Source organism: Magnolia sinica, chromosome 16 (assembly GCF_029962835.1).
Source record: "Magnolia sinica isolate HGM2019 chromosome 16, MsV1, whole genome shotgun sequence".
Classification (NCBI taxonomy): Eukaryota; Viridiplantae; Streptophyta; class Magnoliopsida; order Magnoliales; family Magnoliaceae; genus Magnolia; species Magnolia sinica.
The window spans coordinates 62,582,459-62,606,798 of NC_080588.1; the positions used below are offsets into that span (position 1 = coordinate 62,582,459).

The following is a 24,340-nucleotide window of genomic DNA, read 5'->3' on the forward strand; positions in this document are numbered from 1 at the left end:
GATACCAAAAAAATAAGAATCCAAATATTAAATGGATCACACCACAGGAAAAGTTGTGATTGAATATCCACCATTAAAAACATCCTGGAGGCCATCAGAATTTTTATTTTCCATCCAACCTGTTGATAAGGTCACAAAGAACCGGATGAAGAGACCACAAAAATATCAGCTTGATGCAAAACGTTTTTATCCCATAGAAAGTTTTTAATGGTCAATCACCACTTTTTCTTGTGGTGTGGTCGACCTGAGAATGGATATTCTTCATTGTTAAGATAATTCACTGAAATGAGCTTTTAAAACTGATGGACAGAGTGGATTCTAGTAAAATACATTGATGTGGGCTCCAAAGTCAGTGATACACACTCCTCAGTGTATCCGGGGATCCACCGAAGCCGCTCCCACGAAACCAAAGCTACACGAAACGGCAAAACAGTTTCGTTTCATCTCGTCGTTCTTCCTCTCATTTCCCCTTTCCGGCCCAGTGAGGCTTTTCATCAGTCAGTTGTAATTCCATTTATTATTATTGCACGCAGAGAATAGAAAAACCCCCACACGCGTTACAATCCAGAAATCGAAATCGATTTCGATCGCAAAATTTATAGAAAGAAGAAGAAAATGCATGGAGACGGAAGAGGAGAAATAAGCTCGTGTGAATTTCCACACGGAGAAACCCCCTCCAGGTAGCTATCCTTCTCATCTTTTTTCCCCAATTTTCTTGCATTTCTTTCTAATTGCTATTCCAATTTCATGAAATTTCGGACATGGGTCTTCGTAATTTTATAAAATAGGGGCGGAGGAAAGGAAAATGTATTGATTTAAATATAAAATTCTTAGTAACTGGGCGTAAAGTCAGAATGTTAAAGGTAATTCTTGCTAAATTAGGGCAATTTTGAAACTCTGGGCCTATCAATCAAACAAGAATTTATGAATTTTGTGAAAATGGGTAGACGAAATCTAAAATGAGTGGCAACGCATAGATGATTTTGGAGCATTGGATATTCGACTTCCTGTAGTACTTGAATCTAGTCAACAACTAATATGCTTTGGCCATAAAAGAAACTTTGTTCTGACACTATTTAAGGGGTTCAATCTTAAGGGTGGGATTAGAGGCACCGTTTTGCCATTTTTTAAATTTATTTATAGTTTTACTATCTTTAGGAATTTGGGTTTAAGATAGTTTTCTAGAAGCAATGATCACCTACGGCTGGCTACTGTGAGGATGAGATAATGGCATTTACTTATGTTGGGTGTTGGGTGTAGCTGATTCCATTCCCACTCCCATATCCATTGCTTTTCATGTCAATTTTCATATTTTGGCTCGGTTGGCTTGATATGGCCATGGGGTTATGGTGCCGGCCCTAATTCCTGCTTCAACTCGGTCCCTGGCTTGGATAAGTTGCACGAAATTCGCATTTGGATGCGAGACGAGGTATCTAGAGATGCTAGGGTGTGAGGAATGTAGGATCATGGAAATTTGTTCCCCTTCATGCATCTAGGTTCTCATTCGAGCTTCCATGGCTCTCTATCATCCATTGTAATCAGAAAAGTTTCATCATGTCTTTGCGTCAGTAGCTAGTTGCATTGCTTGGCGCTCGCACATGAACTTCACATACAACCCATCTCACATGCCAATTTGTCACATTTATAGGACATCTGAGCTATTGTAGACACCCCCAGGGCAAATAGCTGATGTGTATGCTACTAAAGCCCAAACCAAAGCCCAGACCAAAGCCCAAGCCCAAGCCCGCCTATCAGAACGACCCCAACAACCCAGAAATAAGGAGCCTAGAGGGGTAACCAGACCTCACCCAAGTTCCCGGTGAAATCTGGGCCTCATCCACCTGCCACGTGGATCACCTCGAAATTTGATCCAAGATTAGGTAGAGGAGAGAGAAACCAAACCCCACCTCGAGAGTAATCCAAGAAGCCTCAATCTACGTGATCATACGCTTTTTCGATATCCAACTTGCAAATAATATTCCTGGACCCAGATTTAAGGCTAGAGTGCAAGCATTCATTTGCTATCAGGGCACAATCGATGATTTGCCTTCCAGGAATGAAGGCACTTTGATTGCCTGAGATGATCTTGCCTATCACCTTCTTGAGCCGAGAAGTTAAAACTTTGGCGAGGATTTTGTAGGTGCCCCTTACCAGACTGATCGGCCTGAATTCTTGGAATGTGACTGCCCCAGCTTTCTTTGGAATCAGAGCTATGAATGTGGCCCCCAGCCCTGTGGACAGCTTAGATCTGCTATGAAATTCGTTGCAGAATTCCAGCAAGTCTGATTTGATGATCTCCCAAAAGTGATGAAAGAACAAAAGGGGAAATCCATCAGGGCCTGGGGCCTGTCATTCCCTAAGTCTTCAATTGCCTGCCAGATTTCCTCCACACTGAAGAGAGCTTCGAGCTGAGATTCGTCTTCAGAGGAGATGGACTCCATCGGTAGGTGATCCAGCCGAGGCCTATGCCATTGTTCTTCCTTGAGAAGCGAAGAGAAATGCGAAATGGCCTCCTTCGATATTCTGTTTTTATCTTCTATCCTTTCGCCATTGACCACGATACTGCATATTTTGTCGATTCTGGAGCGCATGTTTGCAATGTTGTGGAAGTATGGAGTGTTCCTGTCTCCCTCCTTAATCCATTTTGCTTGGGATTTTTGCTTCCAAGAAGTTTCCTTTTCGTAGGCCCTCGTAGATATGGATTGGATCAGTTGGATTCTTCTGGTCAGCATATCGGAAGACATTGGAGAGGATTCTGCTTTTGCATCGATCTTCCGCAGCTTTGATAGGAGGGAGTCTGTCTCCATTTCCTTAGCTCTGAGATCCCTCTGCTTCCACCGCTTCAAATAGGTCTTCAGCTCTTTGAGTTTGGAGGATAATTTGTAGCCTGCGAAGCCCTGAACCTGGAAACTAAACCACCAATCAGAGACCATTTGGTGAAAACCATCAATAAGCAGCCAAGAAGAGTCGAATCTGAAAGGTTTCGGGCCCCAATTCTGTTCATCAATGGAGAGAAGAACAGGATTGTGGTCTGACGTGACTCTAGGGAGGATAGACTGGAAGGTAGATGGGAAGGAGTCCTGCCAATATGGAGAGATCAGGAATCTATCTAGACGGGATTGGATAGGGGAGGCTCTCCCATTGGTCCAAGTGAATTTGGACTTGATCAACGGGAGATCTAGTAACTCGAGATCGTCGATCCTGTTTAAGAACGCAGCCATCGCAGGAGAGATCGAATTTCCCCGGGATTTTTCCTCAACGCGTCTAATGACGTTGAAGTCTCCCGCAAAGCAGCAAGGGCCAACAAAGCTCTGATGAACATGTGTCTTTTTACATCTTCTGAAGTTTCACTACAAAATTCCACCTTTTCCCCAATGTTTCCCCAACGTTTCCCTTAGGCAATGATATTTTTCCAAGTATCAACGATAATGTCGATGATACCGATACATGTTTTCATATACCCAGTCATTGTTACATGTAATGATACCGACACTCTGAGCACTGCTTTAAGGTGCTTTGAGTGAGAAGCGGATAAATCCTTGTATCCTATTATGTGGGGAGAAACACAAAAAAATGATGAGTATCCTGTGTATGAGCCCCCACTGCATACGGAATCTTTCAAAAACAAGTTTAAAAAAATTTCCAGTCCCCACAGCACCTAAGAGTTGTCAGTGTGACTACAACACATTTAACTCATAGAACTGTGTCAAGATTTAAAAATGATTTAAGCAGCTGGATCTTCTGCTCATAAACACAAATCCCAACATATTAATTTTCACATTTTTGGAGTGTTGCTCTACATATTCTAGGGGTCGATAATCATATAGTGTATAGGCGTGATACAGCCCTGCCAGGATTGAGTTAATTGACTCGTTTCTTCCTTTTTACCCCCTTGGTGAAGTATACTCTCTCTCTCTCTCTCTCTCTCTCTCTTTGTTGTAATGAGGTTGCTATCTGTTAGAGCTTGGATTATATCGCTAGCACCTTTTGTCATTATTTTTAAGATAACTATTTTTGTTTTTTGTTTTTATTAAAGATAAAAGCTGAAAGAAAGATACTAAGGGAGGGAAATGGAGGAACTAATATTGCTCGATGGAATTTACTGTCTCTTACCTCCCTCTCTTCCCTTGTCACAACTATCTTCAAAGCTTAAATATTTGCTTCATTGTAAATTTGCAAATGGATAAATTTTTTTTTTTTTTGTTTGTACTGTTTGTTTGGTAGGTATGAATTATTGAGTATGGTGAGGAAACATTCCAACTGGTTGGGGAAAATAGAAAATGAGGAGCAAGATGCTACAGATGTTGAAATGGATTCACGCTTTTGGAATGAAGTGCTGGATTTGTATTTCATTTGTGGTAGGGAGTCAAAGGGACGGCAAGATGACGATCTCATCTTTTTCGTGAGAAACACGGTACTGGTTTCTATGCCCGTCATCCCTCTGTTGCTTAAACTATCCTTACAGCTGACTTTGCGAATTATGTTCTTGCAGAATCTGCATGGATATGGCTTCAACGATAATATGGAGGGGATTCCTCCTTATTTTGTTCGCAGGTGGGCACCTAAGGTAAAACACAACGACAACGAATTTACAAGATTACTATAGATGTTTGCACTTTGGGTTTTGCACTTATTTATACTAACACCAATGGGTTTTCATTGCTCATGTCAAATCAAATCCTCACAATTTACTTCTCTGAATCATTTTCTTTTTAAGAATGTGAACATTTAGGACAAATGAAAAGCACAAATCTAATGCTGCCAAACTTCTCTTGACAATAAAGCATGATCAACCAACTTCTGATTGTACCATTCACTTCTGTGGCTTGGTGAATCCTTAAGAAATTATAGCACATACAGCTAAGAATGTCTGACCGAAAATTGAGCCTAAAATAAATTCCAGTATATGTTTTTGGATAGAAGCTTTGGGCAATGAGCTTGATGACCAGGGGTTATAGACTTATAGTTTAGAGTTTCCAGCAGGTTTCTAGCAACAATAGTAATTCAGATCTGCAATTCCAACAGCAATATTTGGTTCCCACATCTTTAGTCAACAAGGACTAGAAGAGTTCCACTTCTAGAAAGAGGATTCCTGTTGCAGGAAACAAAGAAAGAAGAACCTTTTATTCAATTTATGTCTCTTTTGCTCCATATATATATATATATATATATATATATATATATATATCTATATCTCAATGTTTTCAGAAGTGTTGTAGCGTACACTGCGCAGCGTACACAAGTAGCATAATTCCCTGGTAGCGTAAGCTACAATGCATGTAGCATGGATAGCGTAAGCTACTTGAAATCTCATTTTTTCAAGTGTTTTTTCTATGTTAGTTAAACACCTATTTTAAAATGGTAATGACTTGTACCTGTGACACATTTCACTACATTAAACTAATCCGGACCATCCAAATTGTGGTCCATATTGTAGATAGAGCACTCAAATCAATCCGGACCATCCAAATTGTGGTTTATATCATGAATTTGTGATGTTTCAATAAATAAAAAAGAAGAAGTCATACTTAGAGATGTCTAAAAGCAAAGAGAGAGAGAGAGAGAGAGAGAGAGAGAGAGAGAGAGAGAGAGAGAGAGAGAGAGAGAGAGAGAGAGAGAGAGAGAGAGAGAGAGAGAGAGAGAGAGAGAGAGAGAGAGAGAGAGAGAGAGAGAGAGAGAGAGAGAGAGAGAGAGAGAGAGAGAGGGATTTTGCATGGAAATAAGTGGTTGATGATCCAGATTCGTAGTCAAGAACTCATAGAAATTATGCATTTTGTAAAATTTATCATATGTTCTATTATTTTAATTAAAAATATTTAGGATTGTGTAGCTTACGCTACACGCTAGAGGGCCAAATGCCACGCTATACGCTACATGCTATTTAAAACTATATATATATATATATATATATATATATATATATATATATAATCTTAACTGTTGGGTCCTTAATGAAGTAACACCTTTCTAAAACAGGAAACTAAGAAACTACCTCATACATATCTCTCAAAAGAAAAAAGAAAAAGAAAACTGCCTTATACATATCTAGGAACTAGGTTGCTTTGCTAACAAGTAGTTAGAGCTTGACCCTCAAAAGAAAAAGAAAGGAGAAATGGAAACAAATTTCTCTAGAAATATCCAAATATGAAGGAGTTGAGCAATTTAAATTTGGCAGAAAGGGAAGAAAGAGAAGGCGTGAAAATAGAACATTAGTTGGTTCTTAAAAGGGAGGAGGCATCATGGAGACAAAAGTCTAGAGTGATATTGTTGAAGGAAGAGAATTTAAATGCTGTTTTTTCCCCACAAGATTGCTAACAGCAGACAAAAACAATCACTTTCACAAAATCGAAGTTAATGACACCCTTGTGGAAGATCGATCTCTCACAAAGAGATTATTGTTGATTTTTATGTTCCCTTGTATGCTAAGGAATTCTTAGACCAAGGATTGATGGCATTCAATTTAGGCAGGTCTTGATATGTCGGAGCGGTTGGAGAAAGATTTCGAGGAAGAGGAATTTCGCTTCGCTGTGAAAGGTGTTGCTAGAGACAAAGCACTGGCTGGTGGTTTTTCCATGACTTTCTTTCAAGATTTTTGGGGGATTATTAAGATGATGTCATGCGTGTCATTGAGGAGTTACAAGAAAGACCTGTCCTGAGTATTGGGATTAATGTTTTGCTCGTCCCAAAGTTGAAGATGCAGTATGCCTTTGATTTTGGTTGATAAGTCTAGTTTGAAATGTGGATGAAATAATTGCTAAACATCTATTTGGCTTAGGGAGGCAGCGAGTCAGGTGATCTCGACATCTCAAGGGACTGTTGTCAAGGAAAGGTAAATTTTGGACAGAATGTTAGTATCTAATGAGTTCATTGATTTGTGAAAGAGGTCAGGTGAGTGAACCAGGTATTTTGTGTAAGTTTGAAGTGGAGAAGTCATATAACCATGTTTTGGGATTTTTTGCTATAGTCTCTTAAGCATATGGGTTTTGGGGATGGATAAAATGGGTTTACTGATGCAATTCCTTGACTTCCTTCTCCGTGCTAATCAATGGGTCTCTCTTCCATTTCTTTTCGAGTGCTTGAGGACTGAGCAAGGAGATCCTCTCTCTCCTTTTCTGTTCTTGATAGTTCATAGTTGTGAAAGCCTAAATTGGGAAGAGCTTCTGAGTTAAGTCTCGTCAAGGGCTTTGCAGTTGGCAACTTGAGATGGTGATTAATCATCTTCAGCTTGCAAATGATACTTGGATTATGTTGTATCATCCTTTGATCAGGTGAATAATTTGAAAGGTGTCATGAGATACATTGAGGTTTTGTTTGGTCTTAGAGTTAATGTGAAAAGAAAGCACTATGATAGGTACAGTGATGGGTGATGAAGATGTTCAAGCTCTTGCAGATTGGATTGGATGTGGACTCCGAAGTTAGAACATACAATTTTTGGTAAGTTCCATGGTTGTCGTTTCTTTACACGTTTTAAGGTTTTTCAGTGTCATTGCTTGCATCAGTTTATTTATTTTGAGATTTTGATTGAGATTTTAGGTTCTATACGATTTTTACTATTTTTAGCAAATTTCCTATTTTGGGAAAATTGTTTGGTCTGGTTAAGGTTTTGGGCATGAGTTGCCTATTTAAGGTTGTCATATGTGCTTTTGAAGACATTCGATTCAATAAAAATTATCAGCTTTTTAGTTCTCATTTTAGAGGAATTTCTCTCCTTGTGGATTCAAGGATACTTGTTATGGAAGAGACTATGATCTCTTCCCTTCTCTCTGCGCAACGTTATGCTAATCAGGTTGGTCTGAACTTGTACATGTTTTACCAAAAATAAATCTGGTTCACTCAGCATGTGGGTCCCAATATTGGAAATTTGTCTAAAACTTCAGCCAAGTTTTTCAGAGCTGTACATTTGTTTTGCTAACTGTGGCCCACTTGACCAGTGGATCAACCTGATTCTTGGGATGGGGCATAAATATAGTGGTGCCATTCTGATGGGTGGATTGAATCTCGGATCTGTCATGCCATGTTGGCACATGTGTGGCATGTACATGAGCTTTATTGCACACTTTTGTGGGCCTAGCAAAGCTCTCTGATACTGTCATGATAACTTTTGGACTAAGAAACTGAATTGAGCATGCACTATAGATGCTCACACTTGTCAGTACTTATTGTTGCCAGTGTATGCTACAAAAAATGGTTTGTATCATGACAGTTCTAAACATTCGGTGGTATTCTAATAAGTTGTTTACTTTGAATCTTTGAAATTCATTCAATCAGTTGGAAAAGGTAGTTGGTGAAATTTCTGCAGACGTGGATTGGCGGCGCTCATTTTACTTGAATCTGATTGCACACACTTCATTCACGGTATCAGTTGCTATTTGCAGGTAAGTTTACCTTTTCTTTTCTGTCTTATCATATCCCTCCTATTATCTGGGATGACTGACATTTTGCAATCACAAGAGGAAATTCCAACTTGTGGGATGCATAAATAGCTACTACATCTAAAAAAAATCACTTAACAGGAAGTGAAATATATAATGGAAACTTCCTGAGAAGTGATTTTTTTTTTTTTTTGGTTCCAAAACTCTAAATACAATTAATTAAGCAATGCCCCAAACTCTGATTGCAATCCATGACTTGCCCGATCTCATATTATATTTCTAAAACTTGGTGGGTCACTTGACACTCCGCCGAGTCAACTCAAATTGCTACATTTTTGGAAACTCACTGACTAGCATGACTCAGTTGAATCTCAACAAGACTTGTCGAGTCAGCGCGAAAACTTGGCAGACTCGATGCGACTCGGCGTGACTTGACTGAGTCACTTGCTGGCCAGGATATAATTTTTATTTAAGATAAAAAGATGCTCAACCTCAATTAAGATAACTGAGCGACCCCACCAATGGAACAAGCATTATAATGTGCTTTTATTTGGCCATTTAAATACTTATATCTATTTTAAATGCTCCTCGTTATCCAAAATATCACTTGTTTATTAAATATCGAGTTCAGTCAAATGCTCAGTTTTTTTTTTTTCCTACACACACACACACACACCCCACACACTCACACTAGTGGAATTTCACCACCTATGGGTACTCGAACCCTTGACCGGAAGTTAAAACTCCTGAGAGTCTACCACCCGAGCAAGAGTCTACCCAACCTGGCTGGATATCGTGTTGAGTCAAGTTTTCGTGTTTTTGAACTGTCTCATATACTTTTTGTAATTAACGTTATTTTTTTGTGCATTGAAAATAGAGAAAATACACAAGGGGCAGGGGTGGCCGAATAGAAACATGCAATAAATGCTCCTCGTTATCCTAAATATTACTCGATAGTTTATTAATATCGTGTCAAGTCAAATAAAGACTCAGTCGAGTCTTCTTGTCTACCCAACCCAGCTGCATATCGAGTTGAGTCAAGTTTTCTTGTTTTTGAACTGTCTCCAGTGTTTTCAAAATCCTACAATTTACAATTTGAGTTGAATCTTAAGCAAAACGATTTGAATCCCACCTTTGAATCCCTTTTTATATGAATCCTTAGATTTTATGATTTGAATCCTACGATTTATGATTCAAATTGTATTTGTTTTCTTCTATTTTAAGCTTCACTTGGCTTTCATTTTATGTTTTTAAATTGGTGGGGGCTTTAAAAATCATTTAGAAAAAACCTTCAAAGAAAAAGAAAAAAGAATCGTTTAGAAAAGGTAAATTATTATTATTTATTCTTTATAAGAGATTAAATGATATATCTTCTCTTCAACATTAAATCATAAAGCTTTTAAATTATGATTTCTTACTTGGTAACTGGTTTAAACACCAAATTGATGTAAGGCTTATTTGGAATGTTTTTATGGATGGTTGTGCTCATGTTGACTTATATGGATTACAGAATAATGGTTAGAAATCAAAATATCTTTTTTCGTTGGTCTACAAAATCAAATGCCACTTTTCCAATGTGATTTTACATTCAAGAAAGGTAAGAAGAACATAAATTATTAAAGGATCCTTGCATTTTTTAGAGGAAAAATTCTTGAAATACAAACAAAAAAAGAAAAGAAGAGGAAAGATAAGAATCGTTTGACACTAACATGGCATGGTATTACTTGGTACATATTGATGTCAAAAGGATGAATGCTAAGTTTTAAATTTTTTTCATATTTTTAAGAAAATCATAAATAAAATCTTATGATTTACGATAGGATTTGCGATTTGATATGGTTCAACCCCAATTACGATTTGCAATACGATGACGATTTTGACAAACATTGACTGGCTCATATACTTCTTGTAACTAACATTTTTTTTTTTTTTTTTGGTGCAATGAAAATAGAGAAGATACACAAGGGGCAGAGGTGGCCAAATAGAAACAGGCAATGTAGCTCTTTAGGTGAAAAGAAAATCCATAGAATACATGTCTACATTGAAGTATTATCAACACAAAGATACCTTCTGTGTTCCATATTCAATGCTAAAATGTTCCTTTTCAAAATTCCACAGCCAATATTTATTGCGTTGAACCATATTCCATATGCTTCAATATTCTAAAGAATGTAGTAGTCACCAAGTGAAGGTTTCAATGGGAGAACGTACTGATTGTTTAGCCTGCAAGCTTTTCATGGTGGAAGGTCACTTTCTGCTGTTGGCCTTGCCTTTGTTTTCATCTTTTGCTTTTTTAATGGATTAGTCATCTTCTTAAAAAAAAAAAAAACTAAATCGAACTCATATTATCTCTGGAATGGTGGAACATGGTTCATGTGGCTAACTCCAGTTAGTTGGTATAAGGCTTAGATGATGATGGTGAACTCATATTGTCTCTCACATATTGTCGGAGTTTATGATAATGAATATTTTTATTGAACTATGATATTCTATAAAAATAAAATGATATTCTATTCTTCGCTGTTTAGAATTTTTACGTTCCTTTTCCTTCCTCAGTTAATTGAATACAGCACATTGTAATTGGATCCTCTCTGATAATGTAGACATATGAAAGCTTCTTTTCACAACTCAATTCCTCTGTAGTGAAGTAAGTTTTGTTATTTCTAGTATTCAGGCCCTGCGGAGACATCAAAATGATGCAGATACACCCTTATCTCCTATCTATAAGGTGCATCCTAGTGACCTAATGGATCTTTTTCTTTATTTGCAGCCTAATTTTCTGAAGCTTACATAACCAATGTGATTATATAAATATATTGAGGTATTTTTCTTGTGGGGTTTCTACTTTCACTAGCCCCTTGGGGCATTTTCTTATTTTCTACCGTCATTTGGAAAATTTCCAAAGCAATGGCATGATTTAACTAGGGTTAGAAAATTTAGAATACAATTGCATGACACAAAAATGATAAAACTTGGATTCGTAAATTAAAAAGGATATAGATGTGGAAATGCTGCTGCCACTCAGCAATTTCCAGAAAAAAATGATAGGGATTTGGATGACTGTTCTTCCAAAACTCAAGTGCAATTCACACTTTTTGTACTGATGAAATCCATTAAAATTGGCATTAGCTAAACATTCGAATAGTCATTTGAACATATTCAGACACATGGTATCCATATGTGTGGGTGTGTGCACGTGCGTGGGTGTGTGCATATGCATGTGTGTCATTTCATATTTTTATTCTATATTACTTTATTCTTTACAATACTCGGGAGGCTTGCCCCTTCAGCCTCACCACATGGCGATCCTGACCATTCATCCAGTGGGTCCCACCATGGACAACCTACATGTCAAAATCCACTCTGATTAGAGTTCCTCATTGTCCATACATGTATTGAAATCTGACGATTGTTTCTATACCTTAGCATGGATGGCGGGGGTCTCTAACTAGTGAGTTTTTTTTTTTTTTTTTTCCATGTGACCCATCCACAATGGGATCTTCTAGATGAATGTCATGTATCACCATATGTTGGGGCAGAAGGAAAAATCTTGGGGGCAATCCTCTGAGGGGCGATCCTCCCTATTATTTCTCATTTACAATATAAAACAACTATACAATCTATAATGATTTATAAATATGTTCTACTACAAAATAAATTTCAAAAGTAACAGGATATAACCAATGTTTTCTGTATCGTTATTGCGTAATGTATCTCACCCTAGGGATATGGATGCATATCGGTTATCGCACAGGATATATCTGTTGTATCGTGTAATTTATTGCTGTTTTTGGGAAACATTGGGAAATTGGTCGAATTTTTCAATGAAACTTTAGGGATTGTTAAAAAAGACACTAATACACACTTAGAAATGAAAAAATCACAAAAAACAAGTGCACATAATAGGTTTACTTTGTATATTAGGGTCCTAATCTATGTGCTATTTGACTGAACTGATGCAACTATATTTGAAGTCAAATTCATAAAATTTATTAACGCAAGAAGATGTATGGAAACACACATTACATTCAAAAGCAAAATAAGTAGAAAACTAGAAATATACTTGTGAATTTGAACAAAAAATTATTTAGTAAATATTTTTTTTGAAAAATTCCCAAAATTGTCAAGAATGTGTATATACATATTTGATTCCGTGTTTTGACACTAATATTGCAACTGATTTGACAAAAAAATTTGAGGAATTTCGATTTTTCCTCATATTTCTGCAACTCAGCCCATCTCCCCCAAATATCAAAATTGAAACTCTAAATCCATAATTTTTCATGTAAAACATGAAGAATCGTGGATTTCTTACAATTTAAAACTATTTACAACATACAAAAATGAAAAAAAAAAAATCAAAACTAAAAAATACGCACCTTTTAGAATCCGGCTCCAAGAAGCTTTCAATCATGGTTTTGGAGAAGTTTTGAAGATTTTTTTTTTCCCTAACAAATTAGAATGGACTGGTTGAAATCACTTTACAATGTATTAGGAAGTTTTTTTTTTTTTTTTTGGCACAAAAAATCGAATTTTGTGAATTTTTGAGGATTTTCCAGACAAAACAACGCCGATTTCCTTTTATCTCATTCGATATTGCATTCAGTATGATATATTGCATGATACATTAAGAATTTATAAAGGGGGATTGTGGATATACCACACGATATCGTGGTATCCACAATATATTGTGATATCCTGTGATATATTGTACGATACCATAAAAAATGGATATTAAAACTGGGTTTTGTATTGCCCAGCTGGGATAACCGATGTATCCTGGGATAGATGGCTGATATCACAAAATACTGAAAACATTGGATATGACTACAACTGTATCTTGCATCTTTGTTTGTCTAGATACTGGTAATACATGCATGTCCAGGTATCTGGATGTCTAGTAAAAGATATGGCTTTACAAAGTTGTGTATTGGTGATTTAAATAATGATAGTAACTATTGGTATTGCACCTGGGTGATACGAAACTGGTTGGAAGTTCACTTTCTCGTAGTATCGTGCGATATTTCTCCCAAAACATCGCAATGTATAGCCGAAATATCGATACATTTCAATATTTTGTAAATATCAGAATTATAATTACAATGAATCATCGATACATATTGACAATACATTAGCGACGTTAATCCCCTTGGAAATTAAAAAAAAAAAAAAGAGCCAAAAATCCCCAAAAAGTATTTTGCTGAAATTTGTTGCTTCTATTACCTTCCTAAGTTGATCTGGACCATTTCTTTCAATAAATTGGAGAGAAAAGGGGATTGGGGTGTGGAAATTGAGATCGGAGAGCAAGTGGGCCGAAAACGAAATCAAAGAGTTTTTGTGAATTTAAACACTTTTGTCTCCTTTAAATCACTTGGAATCAGTGGAATGGAGTTCATAATCCATGCTTTTGCATGTTTGACATACTCATGTATTTTGACCTCTGATTTGCGAATTTGGGGAAAGTGGGGAAGATCCAAAATTCCCCCTGTTCAGCCATTTAAGATGCAATTAGATCGTGGAAAAATCACATTTAGAGTTCTTGGAGGCTGTTCTACAGATTCATGGAACTTTTTGGAAATTTTGATATTTTTTATTTATTTAAAAATATAAAGAATTAATTTTAAAATATATTTGGAAAGGAGATTCACCAGAAGTTATTTAGGCCTAATATATATATATTTTTTATGAGTGTATGCTGATCTTAACAACAACGACACCTATTTATTTATTCTCAAAAATAAATTTATTTATTTTGAATATACACCATTCATTGTAGAAAGATTTAGTGCCAGTATTTAGTACATTGAATGTGCTAATAAATGATATGAATTATAGAAACATTAGTGATTTCCTTATTTATCGGGCTTTCCGAAATCAGAGTTGTTTAGCGAATGTTGTCCTTAATCAGGTGTTCACCCGTTTTTTTGTCTGGTCGCCTTGATTTGGTTGGGGCAGGGGTGTAGGGCATGGGTTGTATTTTGTTTTCTTTTTTCTTTTTCCTTGTAGTTTGGTCTCTTCTGTCGTGTCTATTTTATTTTTTGGCCTTTGGCCCTAATAAATTTGCATCATTCAAAAACCCTAATAAAGTTGCATCATCTTAAAAAAAATTTTAAAATAATTATAAGTTGTGAAATCAAGATGATATTACTTGCACAAATGCACAGATGTGTTGAGGGCGCAAAACAGGTCATTATTATTATTATTTTTTTGGGGGGGGTGCTTTTGAAGGTATTGGTTGTGTTTTCATACATGTCTCTATGATTATAAATCATATGAATTGATTTTTTAATATAGTTGCATCATTTCTGTTGCATAGCGCATGGTTTAGGACTCTATACAAAGGAAACTTAGTATTTGTACTTATTTTTTTGTTATCTTTTGAGTTCTATGTGTGTAATGATGTCTTTTTTAACATCCCTTGAAGTTACATTGAAAAATTCCACCTATTTCCCAATGTTTCCCAAACAACAGCGATACATAATGCGATGCATGCGATATTTCCCTTGCAGTATTGACATGTTTCTGTATCCCAAGTCATTGATAGTGATATTTAAGTCACTACTGTGTACAGCTTATTGACTGCTGATATAAACAGTGTGCATTTCTCTACAGGTTGTTAAGACTGTCTATGCATCTCCAAGTCGTGTTGATTTCCAATTGGACTCCAGAAAGGCCAGTCCTCGTGTTTCAGTTTGATTCATTTGTTCTCATATGGTTTAAATTCATTAGTTTCTATCTGACATCAAGTCATTGGCATATTTTCAGGCATCAGAGACACTTCCTGCATATCCAAATATTTGTTTTGCAATTGATGATTTTGATTCCACTTTTGATGCAGTGGTAAGATGCCTGTTTTATGTTATTTGATAATATTTAGCAAGTGGATCCAATATGATTGCTTTTCTTTTGGTATCATCATCATCATCATCTTAGCCTTCCAACAATTTCGGGTTGGCTTCTAAAAGGTAGAGATTGGCATTTGGCATAAGTTTTATGATCAGCTTCTCAGCAAACATCAACCCTCCTCCTTTACCTGGGCTCCTGGGATTGGCCGTGGTAGAGACTCGCTTTGGCCCCACTCGCATGCCCATGTCCCAAAGGGCGATCAAGCAAAGCAGGGTCATGGAGGGGCAGTTCCCAGGCAAACCCCTAAGCATGAAGGCACCCAATTATACCACGATTTTACGAAAAATGGAAGTTGGAAGGACATGCTCATGTGGCTCTAGGGAATAGTAGAGAGCACAAATTCATGTTTACCAAATACCACTCACATGCCAATACAATCATTGCTCTGTACTGCATTAGAGCCTAATTAGTGCGCTCCAGAAAGGAAATCTGTGAACAGTTAATTTTCTCTACGATGCGATGCAAGACAAGCACACTAGGAATGATTTGCATCATATGCCCTGTGGCTATTTCACCATATAAAATAGGCAGCAAATGGTCGGCGATTGCTTTGGTGGTTTCTTCAAGGAATTACTACTAACATTACAAAGTCACATACACAGGTTTATATATAATCTGATAGAAGTTTTGACCATAGAACATTGGGAATTGAAGCCTATGAGATCTAGAACATCTGTTCTGGAAGCCCTAAAACCCACCTGATGTGACTTAAGGAACAGAACAGTTGAGGACATTTATTTTATGTGTTTGCTTCTAATTATGTATTCAAATGCAGTAATTATGTATTCTCATTTTTGTTTAGTTCATTGTGATGCACAATAATGGGGACAACATTTTCCAAGTCTATTTTTGTGATCTTAATTAATGATTTCTAACTAGGCCTTATCTACTCATTTTAGATCATGAGCAATTTGGAGTGAGTGATGATAACAACACTATAATCCCTTCAGGGTCTAGATACAAGTTCAATAAATGTTCCAAGTATTTTGAGCTAAAAAGTGGTATATAAGTAATGCAGGGGCATTTTCACACCGGGCTTGAGTGGGGTGGCCTGTGGGATGCAGGAGTACACTCGGGGTGGGTGGCTCGTGTGAGGCGGGCCTTACCCGTGTAAGGCGGAACCCATGTGATATGGAGTCCACGAGGGGGGTTCGGCTGAGGACCTTAGCCATGGGATACGTGGCCTGGGCTATGAGATAAATGGATTGATTCGCCATGCTCTATCAGTTCGAGCTTTCAGAGCAACTGGTTAGTTGTCCTGAATCAATAAGCATATAACTAATGGAACTATGAATTTCAATGCTAGTTATTTGCATACCATTATGTTTGTTCATGCTGAAGGTCCTTCATATATTATCTTCAACCTCTTATTTTCTCAATTGCACTGATCAATTAGGGCTAGCTTTTCCACATACTTTCATTGAGAAAGGCATCTCATGACATGTAGAAATTAGAAGTATATTAACAGCAGGTCTTGCATAGATGTTCACGTTTTGACAAAATTTTCACATCTTCGCCAATCGGTATTTTAGTAATTTGAAAGGGGAATTGTAGAGTCCTAGTGTCCTGCACCCATTCCTTAGAAGTGGATCCCATGGCCTGGTGGTCCAGAGTGTTGATCTTATGCCAACATAGCTGATGATGGATGGCTCAAAGTTTTTTCCAGATTAGAAGATGTTAGACATCGAATCTCTGGCCGTTTCTTTCTATATTTTTCTCAATAAACAGTTACCTTTCAAAAAAAAAAAAAAAAACTCTTTACCACCTCAGTCTATGTCACCAATCTTAAATGATGTAACAACTGCCCATTATCTGAACATGTTTGCAGGTTTTGACAGAAACGGATCATTGTTTCTGTGTTATTCTCAATGCACATGATGGAGCAGCTTTTCCTACCGAAAAAGCGGCAGATGATGGCAGCTCTAGTAAGAATTCCTCCTTGAGAGTTGACACTGATTCTGGGCGGGCCAAGCTTTCTAAGGTTTGAGCTGATCTCCAGTTGTTTATCTATGAGAGTTGCGAGAAGTTAGCTTTAGTGATCTATTGGCATCCTGTAACTTTGTGGGGTGTGTGTGTGTGTGTGGCACATAAGATGTCTTACTCTCATGCATATACATCTGACACAATAATTTAATGGAAAACTGTTTTTCTCATCTAAAATTCCAAAATTTTAGTCTATTTTCGCCTTCCCTTGATCCATGTTTTCCTCTTTTTATGCTTTGATCAACAAATCTGTTCTTTATTTGATGGTAGAGGTAAGAGGAGAAAATAAAAGAAAGAGTTCTGGATTTGTTTCTTTCAATCAATCGAGGGCCGAGAAGAGCCATTAACTATTTGTTTGAGGGCCAGGATTCGTCCTGCAATGCTTGGCCCATGTCGTGCTTGGGCTCCTCCCCCCCCCCCCCCCCCCCTCTTGATGTCTTGAATGGTAAGACCTTAGATGAATTTATTAAAAGAACCGGGAGAGATATAATAGGGGGACCCTATGAGGAGCATGGTTTTAAAAATCATCAAATACAACTTGGTTTGGTCCAAGTCGTATAATTTCAGTCCGAAATAAAATGAATCACCTGATTGAAACAAGACCTAAGCAGACTGTATGGGGGGAGTTGTGCCAGTTTCTTTCCCCTGGCAAGTCCCACTCTGTAACTGCTGTTTAAGTTCATGATGAGGAACAAAAGTCTTAAGTATTCCCGCCTGAGCTAGGTAGTCAGTTTCAAAATTCCCTTGCCTAACATGAGAAGCTTGAAAAGAACGAATAGAGCGAATCTACTGGATTTCCTCAATCTAGGCTACCATAATAATGGCAGGGCCATGTGGGATCTGATGAGCTCTTTGATCCCTGTCCAAAGTGCTCTAATCTTGGCCTCAGTGATATCATAGGTACCATCTGGCCCTGGAAATGCCCTCTTGACTGCTGCCGAGTTATCCCGAATGAGGTCGGCAATACCAACAGAGCTCGGCTTCCCTCTCTAGCAGTTGTCAGAGGATGTGAAATTATGCAGATATTTTTCTGCAAAGAAAATTCAACTGAGCAACTTGTAACTTAGATCAAACCTCCAAAGCAATTGGTTTCATAACTGTTCCTTTTTTCTGAAGAGTAACTGGAAATTTATAAGGAAACAAGAACACTTTACAACAGGATCAAGAGAGGAGCAGATGATGCAGAATCTCCCCCCACACTAATGGAAGATGACTCATTGAGCCTAATATTTACACAGTTACAATTCAAGAGTGATTCAATGCTGGAAGTCCATTCGTGAATCCTCCCCTTGACTTTCTCGATAGCCAGCCCCGGGCTTCGGAACTATTATTGAAATTCTTATTATTATTATTTTTTATTAGCTTGTTAGTATACCCACTGTCCGTTCACACTTCACTGTTAGCCACGCCCACTAGGGATCGATACCAATACCTGAGTGTTGAAACGAGGTATCTTTCACTCAGTCTACCACTTGAGCTATTGAAATTCTGTTTGCACTGCATTCCTTGCAAACTGATTTTGTCCTTACATCCCTAAAAGTTTGACTTTATCAACATGCTATAATTTTCTTGTTTATTTATTTATTTATGTTTTTGCCAAATGAAGCCACTTCTGTTAAGTAGGGAGCTTCGAAATTTTCTGTGTCATACTACAACACTCAAGTCTCATCTTTAGTTTTTTTTGGTCTGGCAACTTTCTAGTTTCAAAAGACACTGATACATTGAAGAGATTCCAACAGGATTTTGGTATTCCTGGTAATTTCATAAATATACAATTGTAAGTTCTGCTAGTTCAAAATATCTGATTTCATTCTTCTACAAAAAAAAAAAAAACCATGTTCTAGTTATCTTCTCAGTTTGCACCATTCCTCTCTATGACACTGGATGCTATCTTGCTAAATTGAGATTCTTGCAGCTTGGAATTTGTTTTGCTGAATAACATTTTATAGGGAACCCAACATCTGAATGTACCCCTAAGAAAACCAATATAGTTGTCTGCCATTTGCTACTAAATTTCTAAGCAGTTTTATCAGTTAAGATTGTAATGTTTGTAGGCTGATTGCTCCCCTTGATCATCATTCTGTTAGTTTTACAAAAGACAAGGGGAACATCCACTGAACAACAATATGTGGTGGCATCAGTTGATAGTGGGTTTGTATATTTGCAGCTCACTCTCTTCTCGGGATTTGTTAGCTATCAAATGGTTCGAGAAGCATATGATGGTATGTCTCTCCAGTACTGCACTTCGCCTAACTCCTTTTGTTTTATGTTTCTAGCACGAGAATTGTTTGCTTCGACTAGATAATCATACTTGCACGACAAATTGACTTCATTGTTGTCTGAATTAAGTTGGATATTGAAGGAAAACTATTTCTTGACGTCCAATTTACGTAACTGGCAAGTAGTGATCTAAATATTGGTATCGAAGCATGAATCGCACCCCTAGGATGGAATTCTATCTGTATTGCATGGGAAATATCTCATGTATTGGGGAATATATCATTGTTTGAGGGAAATGTAGGGAAATGATGCATTTTTAAATAAACTTCGGGATATGTTGAAAGAGACATGATTACACACTTGGAACTCAAAAGATAACAAAAACCAAGTATGCATGACAAGTTCTTTTGTATAGGATCCTAAATTATCCGCTGTTTGACAAAAGTGATTCAATTATATCCAAATGAGTTCATATAATTCATAAATCATACAATACAAGTATGAAAATAGATTCCCCAAACAAATAGGGAGAAAATGATTCTTGTAGGCTTTTTTTTTTTTTTTTTTTTTTTTTTTGAGTTTCTGGTTGGGGAATGCATCTTCAATGTATCGCCAATGCATATTGCAATGTATCAATGTTATGGGGGAATTTTATGAAGGGTTTTTGGCAAAATATTGCAATGAATCAATATATCGGTGATACATTGTACGTTGCAAGATTTTATGCGATACAATATAATTTCATAACTCCACCTGTATATTGTATTGGCCACATGCGATGATACTATTGATATTTAAATCTCTGCTAGCAAGAATAAATCACCAGAAGCCTTTCATAAGTTAAATAGAATTCAGAAATATGACTCTGCAGTCAGCATGAAGTTGATAGACAATGGGGTAACCATATCAGAGGATGGATCGGTTCTTTGGATATTTGATAATGCAGTACTCAATCAACACCAAAAAGAAAAAAAAAAAAGAATTGCTGGGAGGAGATGAGTTGTGGCCTAGCCACCAAGGATTGAAGAGCCACCCGAGTCCAGTTGACTTGTCCAAGGAGACTAGTTTTTGAACAACTGCGTCGGAATAAATATGAGAACCATTTATCAACCAGAGTAAGAATAAATCAGTTTTTTTCATCTATTTTCATATCACCCAAGTAGCACATTGTATTGGATGAGTTGCATGTATGATTTTCTTTCACTCAAAACAGAAATAAACCATTCTTTCCCATTTTCCTTCAGTTCTTTCAGTAGTTTGCTCACATTTTGAAGTTTCTCTTGAATTATGAATGGAACTGAAAATTTATTTATTTTTTGTATGTATGTCTAATTTAGGCTTTCCTTTGCCCTTTTTTTTTTCCGTTCGTTGTTCTTTATCATTTTATTGCTGGAAGTCACGTTCTTAGTTCTGTCATATCATGCAACATTTGATCTTGTAAGATGTATTTTATGGGCAATGGCAACACGAGAATGCTAAATAACTTCTTTCACCTTTTGGTGCCTTTCTCAATATAATATATTTTATCTTTCAAAAAAAAAAAAAATGTTTTACTTCTTTAGCTATGACCATCACTTTGCATCGATTGCACCTTTTCCAAGTCAATCCTTTTCAGGTTTTTTTTTTTTTTTTATAAATCCGTTGTCCTTTATCGATGTAATGAGGCTATATTTTGGTGTTAAACTATCTATATATGGTTTTAGTATTTATTCATCTTTTTCTCATCTACAGCTGGGAAGTCTAGATTTGGGAGCCTTCTATCAATTGGTCACAGTTCTCCTAAAACAGACAGGCTTTACATGAGAGGTCCTGGAGGCCGTGGGGAAGTCGAGGTTGCTGTTTCTGGCATTGCAGGTCAACAAGAAACTTCTTATTGGTCCTTTTTTTTTTTGTACTTTTTTGTACTTAAGTCTGCTGACTTTTTTAAGGTTTGCATTGTGTTTCTAACTGTATATGATTTTACATTAAATAAGACTATCTTGAGGACATGGAGGGATTGTTTAGAACCTAGAGGGCAGTCAACAATTTTGAACCAATAGTTGAAAGCAAGGTTTCAAAGTTCGAATTTGGAAGAAATTAACCAAGTCAGTTTTTTGTTAAAAGATACATGTTTATGAGTGTGTTGAATAGGTTGATAGTAGAGTTGAATAACTTCCTGAATGTAGTCGAATAACGAGTAAAATTGTAAATGTGTTGAGCCAACCCATGTAGTAGGGCCCGAGGCCCATATATGGTCTCTACACGGATTGCCTCATTGTAAATATATGAGAAGAGAGTTTGGGATTTTTACTTAGAGGAGAAACAAATCATAATTTTGTTGACTTCTTTTCTTTTTCTTTTCTTTTCCTTTTTTCTGTGGGGGGTTCTTCGAACAATTGAATAATTTTATTATTATGAAAGAAAACCCTGCAGGTAATTGGCATTTTTTTCTTCAAAAAATTGTAGAGTTCTGTAACTCTGGGAAGGAGTTGCAGATCACATGTGGTGAAATTCGGTGAGAACACACCGTGTTTTGTAGCAAAAATTATAAAAGCTAATAGCCGCATCCTTGAGGCTCATTTGAAAAAGGAGTAAAGTCCATAGGATTAAGTTTTAAGGAATTCCCATTTTAGGTCAGGGTTAGGGCTTGGATAGAAGATGAGCTAAGATGAATAGAAGGAAGACAGGTTTTGGGGGAAGAACTATTGATTGCTGACCCTTAGCAAATGGATTAGTTTGTGATGTCGTCCACATGGGGCCAATGCTTTAATTATCTAGCCCATTGACCTGATGGGCCCTAGGGTGGATGGCGGAAAGTCCCAAAAATCTCCAGGATTGGATAACCCATCAATAAGTGGCCTAAATAGATGCCTAAAAAAAATAAATACAGCAACAATCCCCGTTAAACAAAAATTGGCCAAAAATCAAAGGATTATGATCTTCCAATCTGTGAGATATTTGAGGCATCCCTCATCCATGGTGGACCCATCAGATTCAGAGATATGTATCACCAAACCATGGGCTTGCATGTATGGACTCACATGTCTTGGGAAACTATATATTTATGTAGGCTCAGGACCTTATGATTGCTATTTGTATTTAATGTTGTAATAATGAATCAGCTGCAACCGGTTGTAGGTTAACCTACATCCTTTTTAATTTTTAATTTTTTTTTTAATAAATTTATTTATTAAATGAGCATTTTGCCTTCAAAATTGGAAGCCAAAATGCTGAAGGCATAAAAAAAACAGGGTTGTAGCTTGTAGCTGGTTGGTGGGGTTTAGTTCTTCATTGCCCTTATGACAATGTACAATGAAATCATACATAGTCATTGAATACATCATATAGTTTGTTACTGTAGCAATATGCAATTTTTTTTGTATCTATTTTGATTTCTTTACTTAATTAGGACGAACATGTGGTTTTCATGGTTTGTGGAATGATATTGAGTTGCTGAATGTCCCTTTTTTCCCCTTTAATGAAGGCCTGGGATTATCAACCAGTACTGGTGCTCTGGGAGAGGGTGCTTCTGCCGAGGATCTGGATAATGAAGGTGACTGGGTCCTAGTGGAGAAGGGAAGTAAGAAAGGTCTATTCAGTATTTTTGTAGGTAATATCCCCTATTCTTCCTTGGTGAAAGATATGCAAGATGTTTTCAATTGATTTGGGATGAACAAGGATGTCTTTATCCCTTCGAGTCTAGGTTTGGGGAGAGAATAGAGCTTCACCTTTGTATGTTTCCAATACAAAAACCATGCTTCAAAGGCTCTGGAGGTCATGGATGGTAGAAGATTTGATGGGAGAATAATTCGTGTTTCTGTCGCTAGGTTGAAAATAATTCGTGTTTCGATTGCTAGGTTCGAAATGTTCGAGCGGGACCTAAACCTTAGTTTGGGGGGGGGGGGGGGGGGGTTCTGTTGGTGCCCAGGAGTAGAGTCGGTTGTTCAGAGAAGCTCTTATTTCCCCTCAAGTTTCTCACGTGTCTTCCAATTTATTATCAAGGTCCTCAAATTGATAGTAGAGAATAGATTGAGGGTCCTAGGATGTAGTGTGGTAGGATTGGTGTATTTGCTGGCAATTTATTTTGTGGAAATCATTGATGTGTTGAGATCCTCTGCTTTTGGGGTTTTTAGGGTTTTAGTCAACAGGTTGGCCTAGCAGTCTTCATTTCTCTTTTCGCTCTCTGGAGGCATGGTTTTCTCTAAGGATTACTCTCATCACAAAAGAATATCCCTAGCTAAAGTGGTCCAATGGTGTCCCTTTGAGGTCCTGCTGAATTAGGGCTTGTGGATCAGGTTGTTTGGAATCCCAGCTCATGCATGGTCCAATGCAGTTCTTGAGGAGGCCAACTCTGGCTTCAGCTAGGTATTAGAGATCTACCCCTTGGCTATGGACGCATCCTGTTTATATATATATATATATATATATATATATATATATATATATATATATATATATATATATATATATATATATATATATTTTAATGTATGTATGCCTGTATTAGAGTTCTTCTTTGCTAGGAGGTGGAGCTCGGGACAATCTTGGACCCAGAAATTGCATGAGTTTCTTTTCCTGTATGTAACTGTTGAGGCTCTCTCTGTTTTGAGGGCTACCCATGCTCCCCTTAACCTCCCTATGAGGTCATCCGGGGAGTCCTTTACTACGAGCAGGTACAACCTTCTTGGTTGTGCATTGTTCTGCAATGATTCTCTAGTAGGGAAGGGCTATTTGGTTGTCTGGTGGGGAGGTTTGGGGGACAATGGTCAATGTGGAAAGTCGTACGGTCAGGTAAGTGTCGGGATGGATGTTTTGCTACTCTCAATATCTGTCTTAAGTGGTCAGGGGTGTTAGCACCATCGTTGCCAACGTTGGGGATG

At 37.3% G+C, this 24,340-nt stretch overlaps 1 protein-coding gene across 4 annotated transcripts in view; it reads left to right on the forward strand.

The window, feature by feature from the left end:
• The first annotated feature begins 426 nt into the window (after positions 1-426).
• Positions 427-24,340, forward strand: part of LOC131229577 (uncharacterized) — a 34,220-nt gene continuing 10,306 nt past the window's right edge. The window contains exons 1-11 of one of the 4 annotated variants that reach the window (XM_058225577.1): positions 428-680; positions 4,225-4,414; positions 4,493-4,567; positions 8,269-8,375; positions 11,040-11,100; positions 14,985-15,044; positions 15,138-15,212; positions 17,107-17,259; positions 19,429-19,483; positions 21,213-21,335; positions 22,945-23,070. In XM_058225577.1, the coding sequence (XP_058081560.1) occupies positions 616-680; positions 4,225-4,414; positions 4,493-4,567; positions 8,269-8,375; positions 11,040-11,100; positions 14,985-15,044; positions 15,138-15,212; positions 17,107-17,259; positions 19,429-19,483; positions 21,213-21,335; positions 22,945-23,070 (1,090 nt within the window). In that variant the 5' untranslated portion in view covers positions 428-615. Of the gene's footprint in view, positions 681-4,224; positions 4,415-4,492; positions 4,568-8,268; positions 8,376-11,039; positions 11,101-14,984; positions 15,045-15,137; positions 15,213-17,106; positions 17,260-19,428; positions 19,484-21,212; positions 21,336-22,944; positions 23,071-24,340 lie in introns of all 4 variants that reach the window. The other 3 variants (XM_058225579.1, XM_058225580.1, XM_058225578.1) reach the window with 3 other exon arrangements.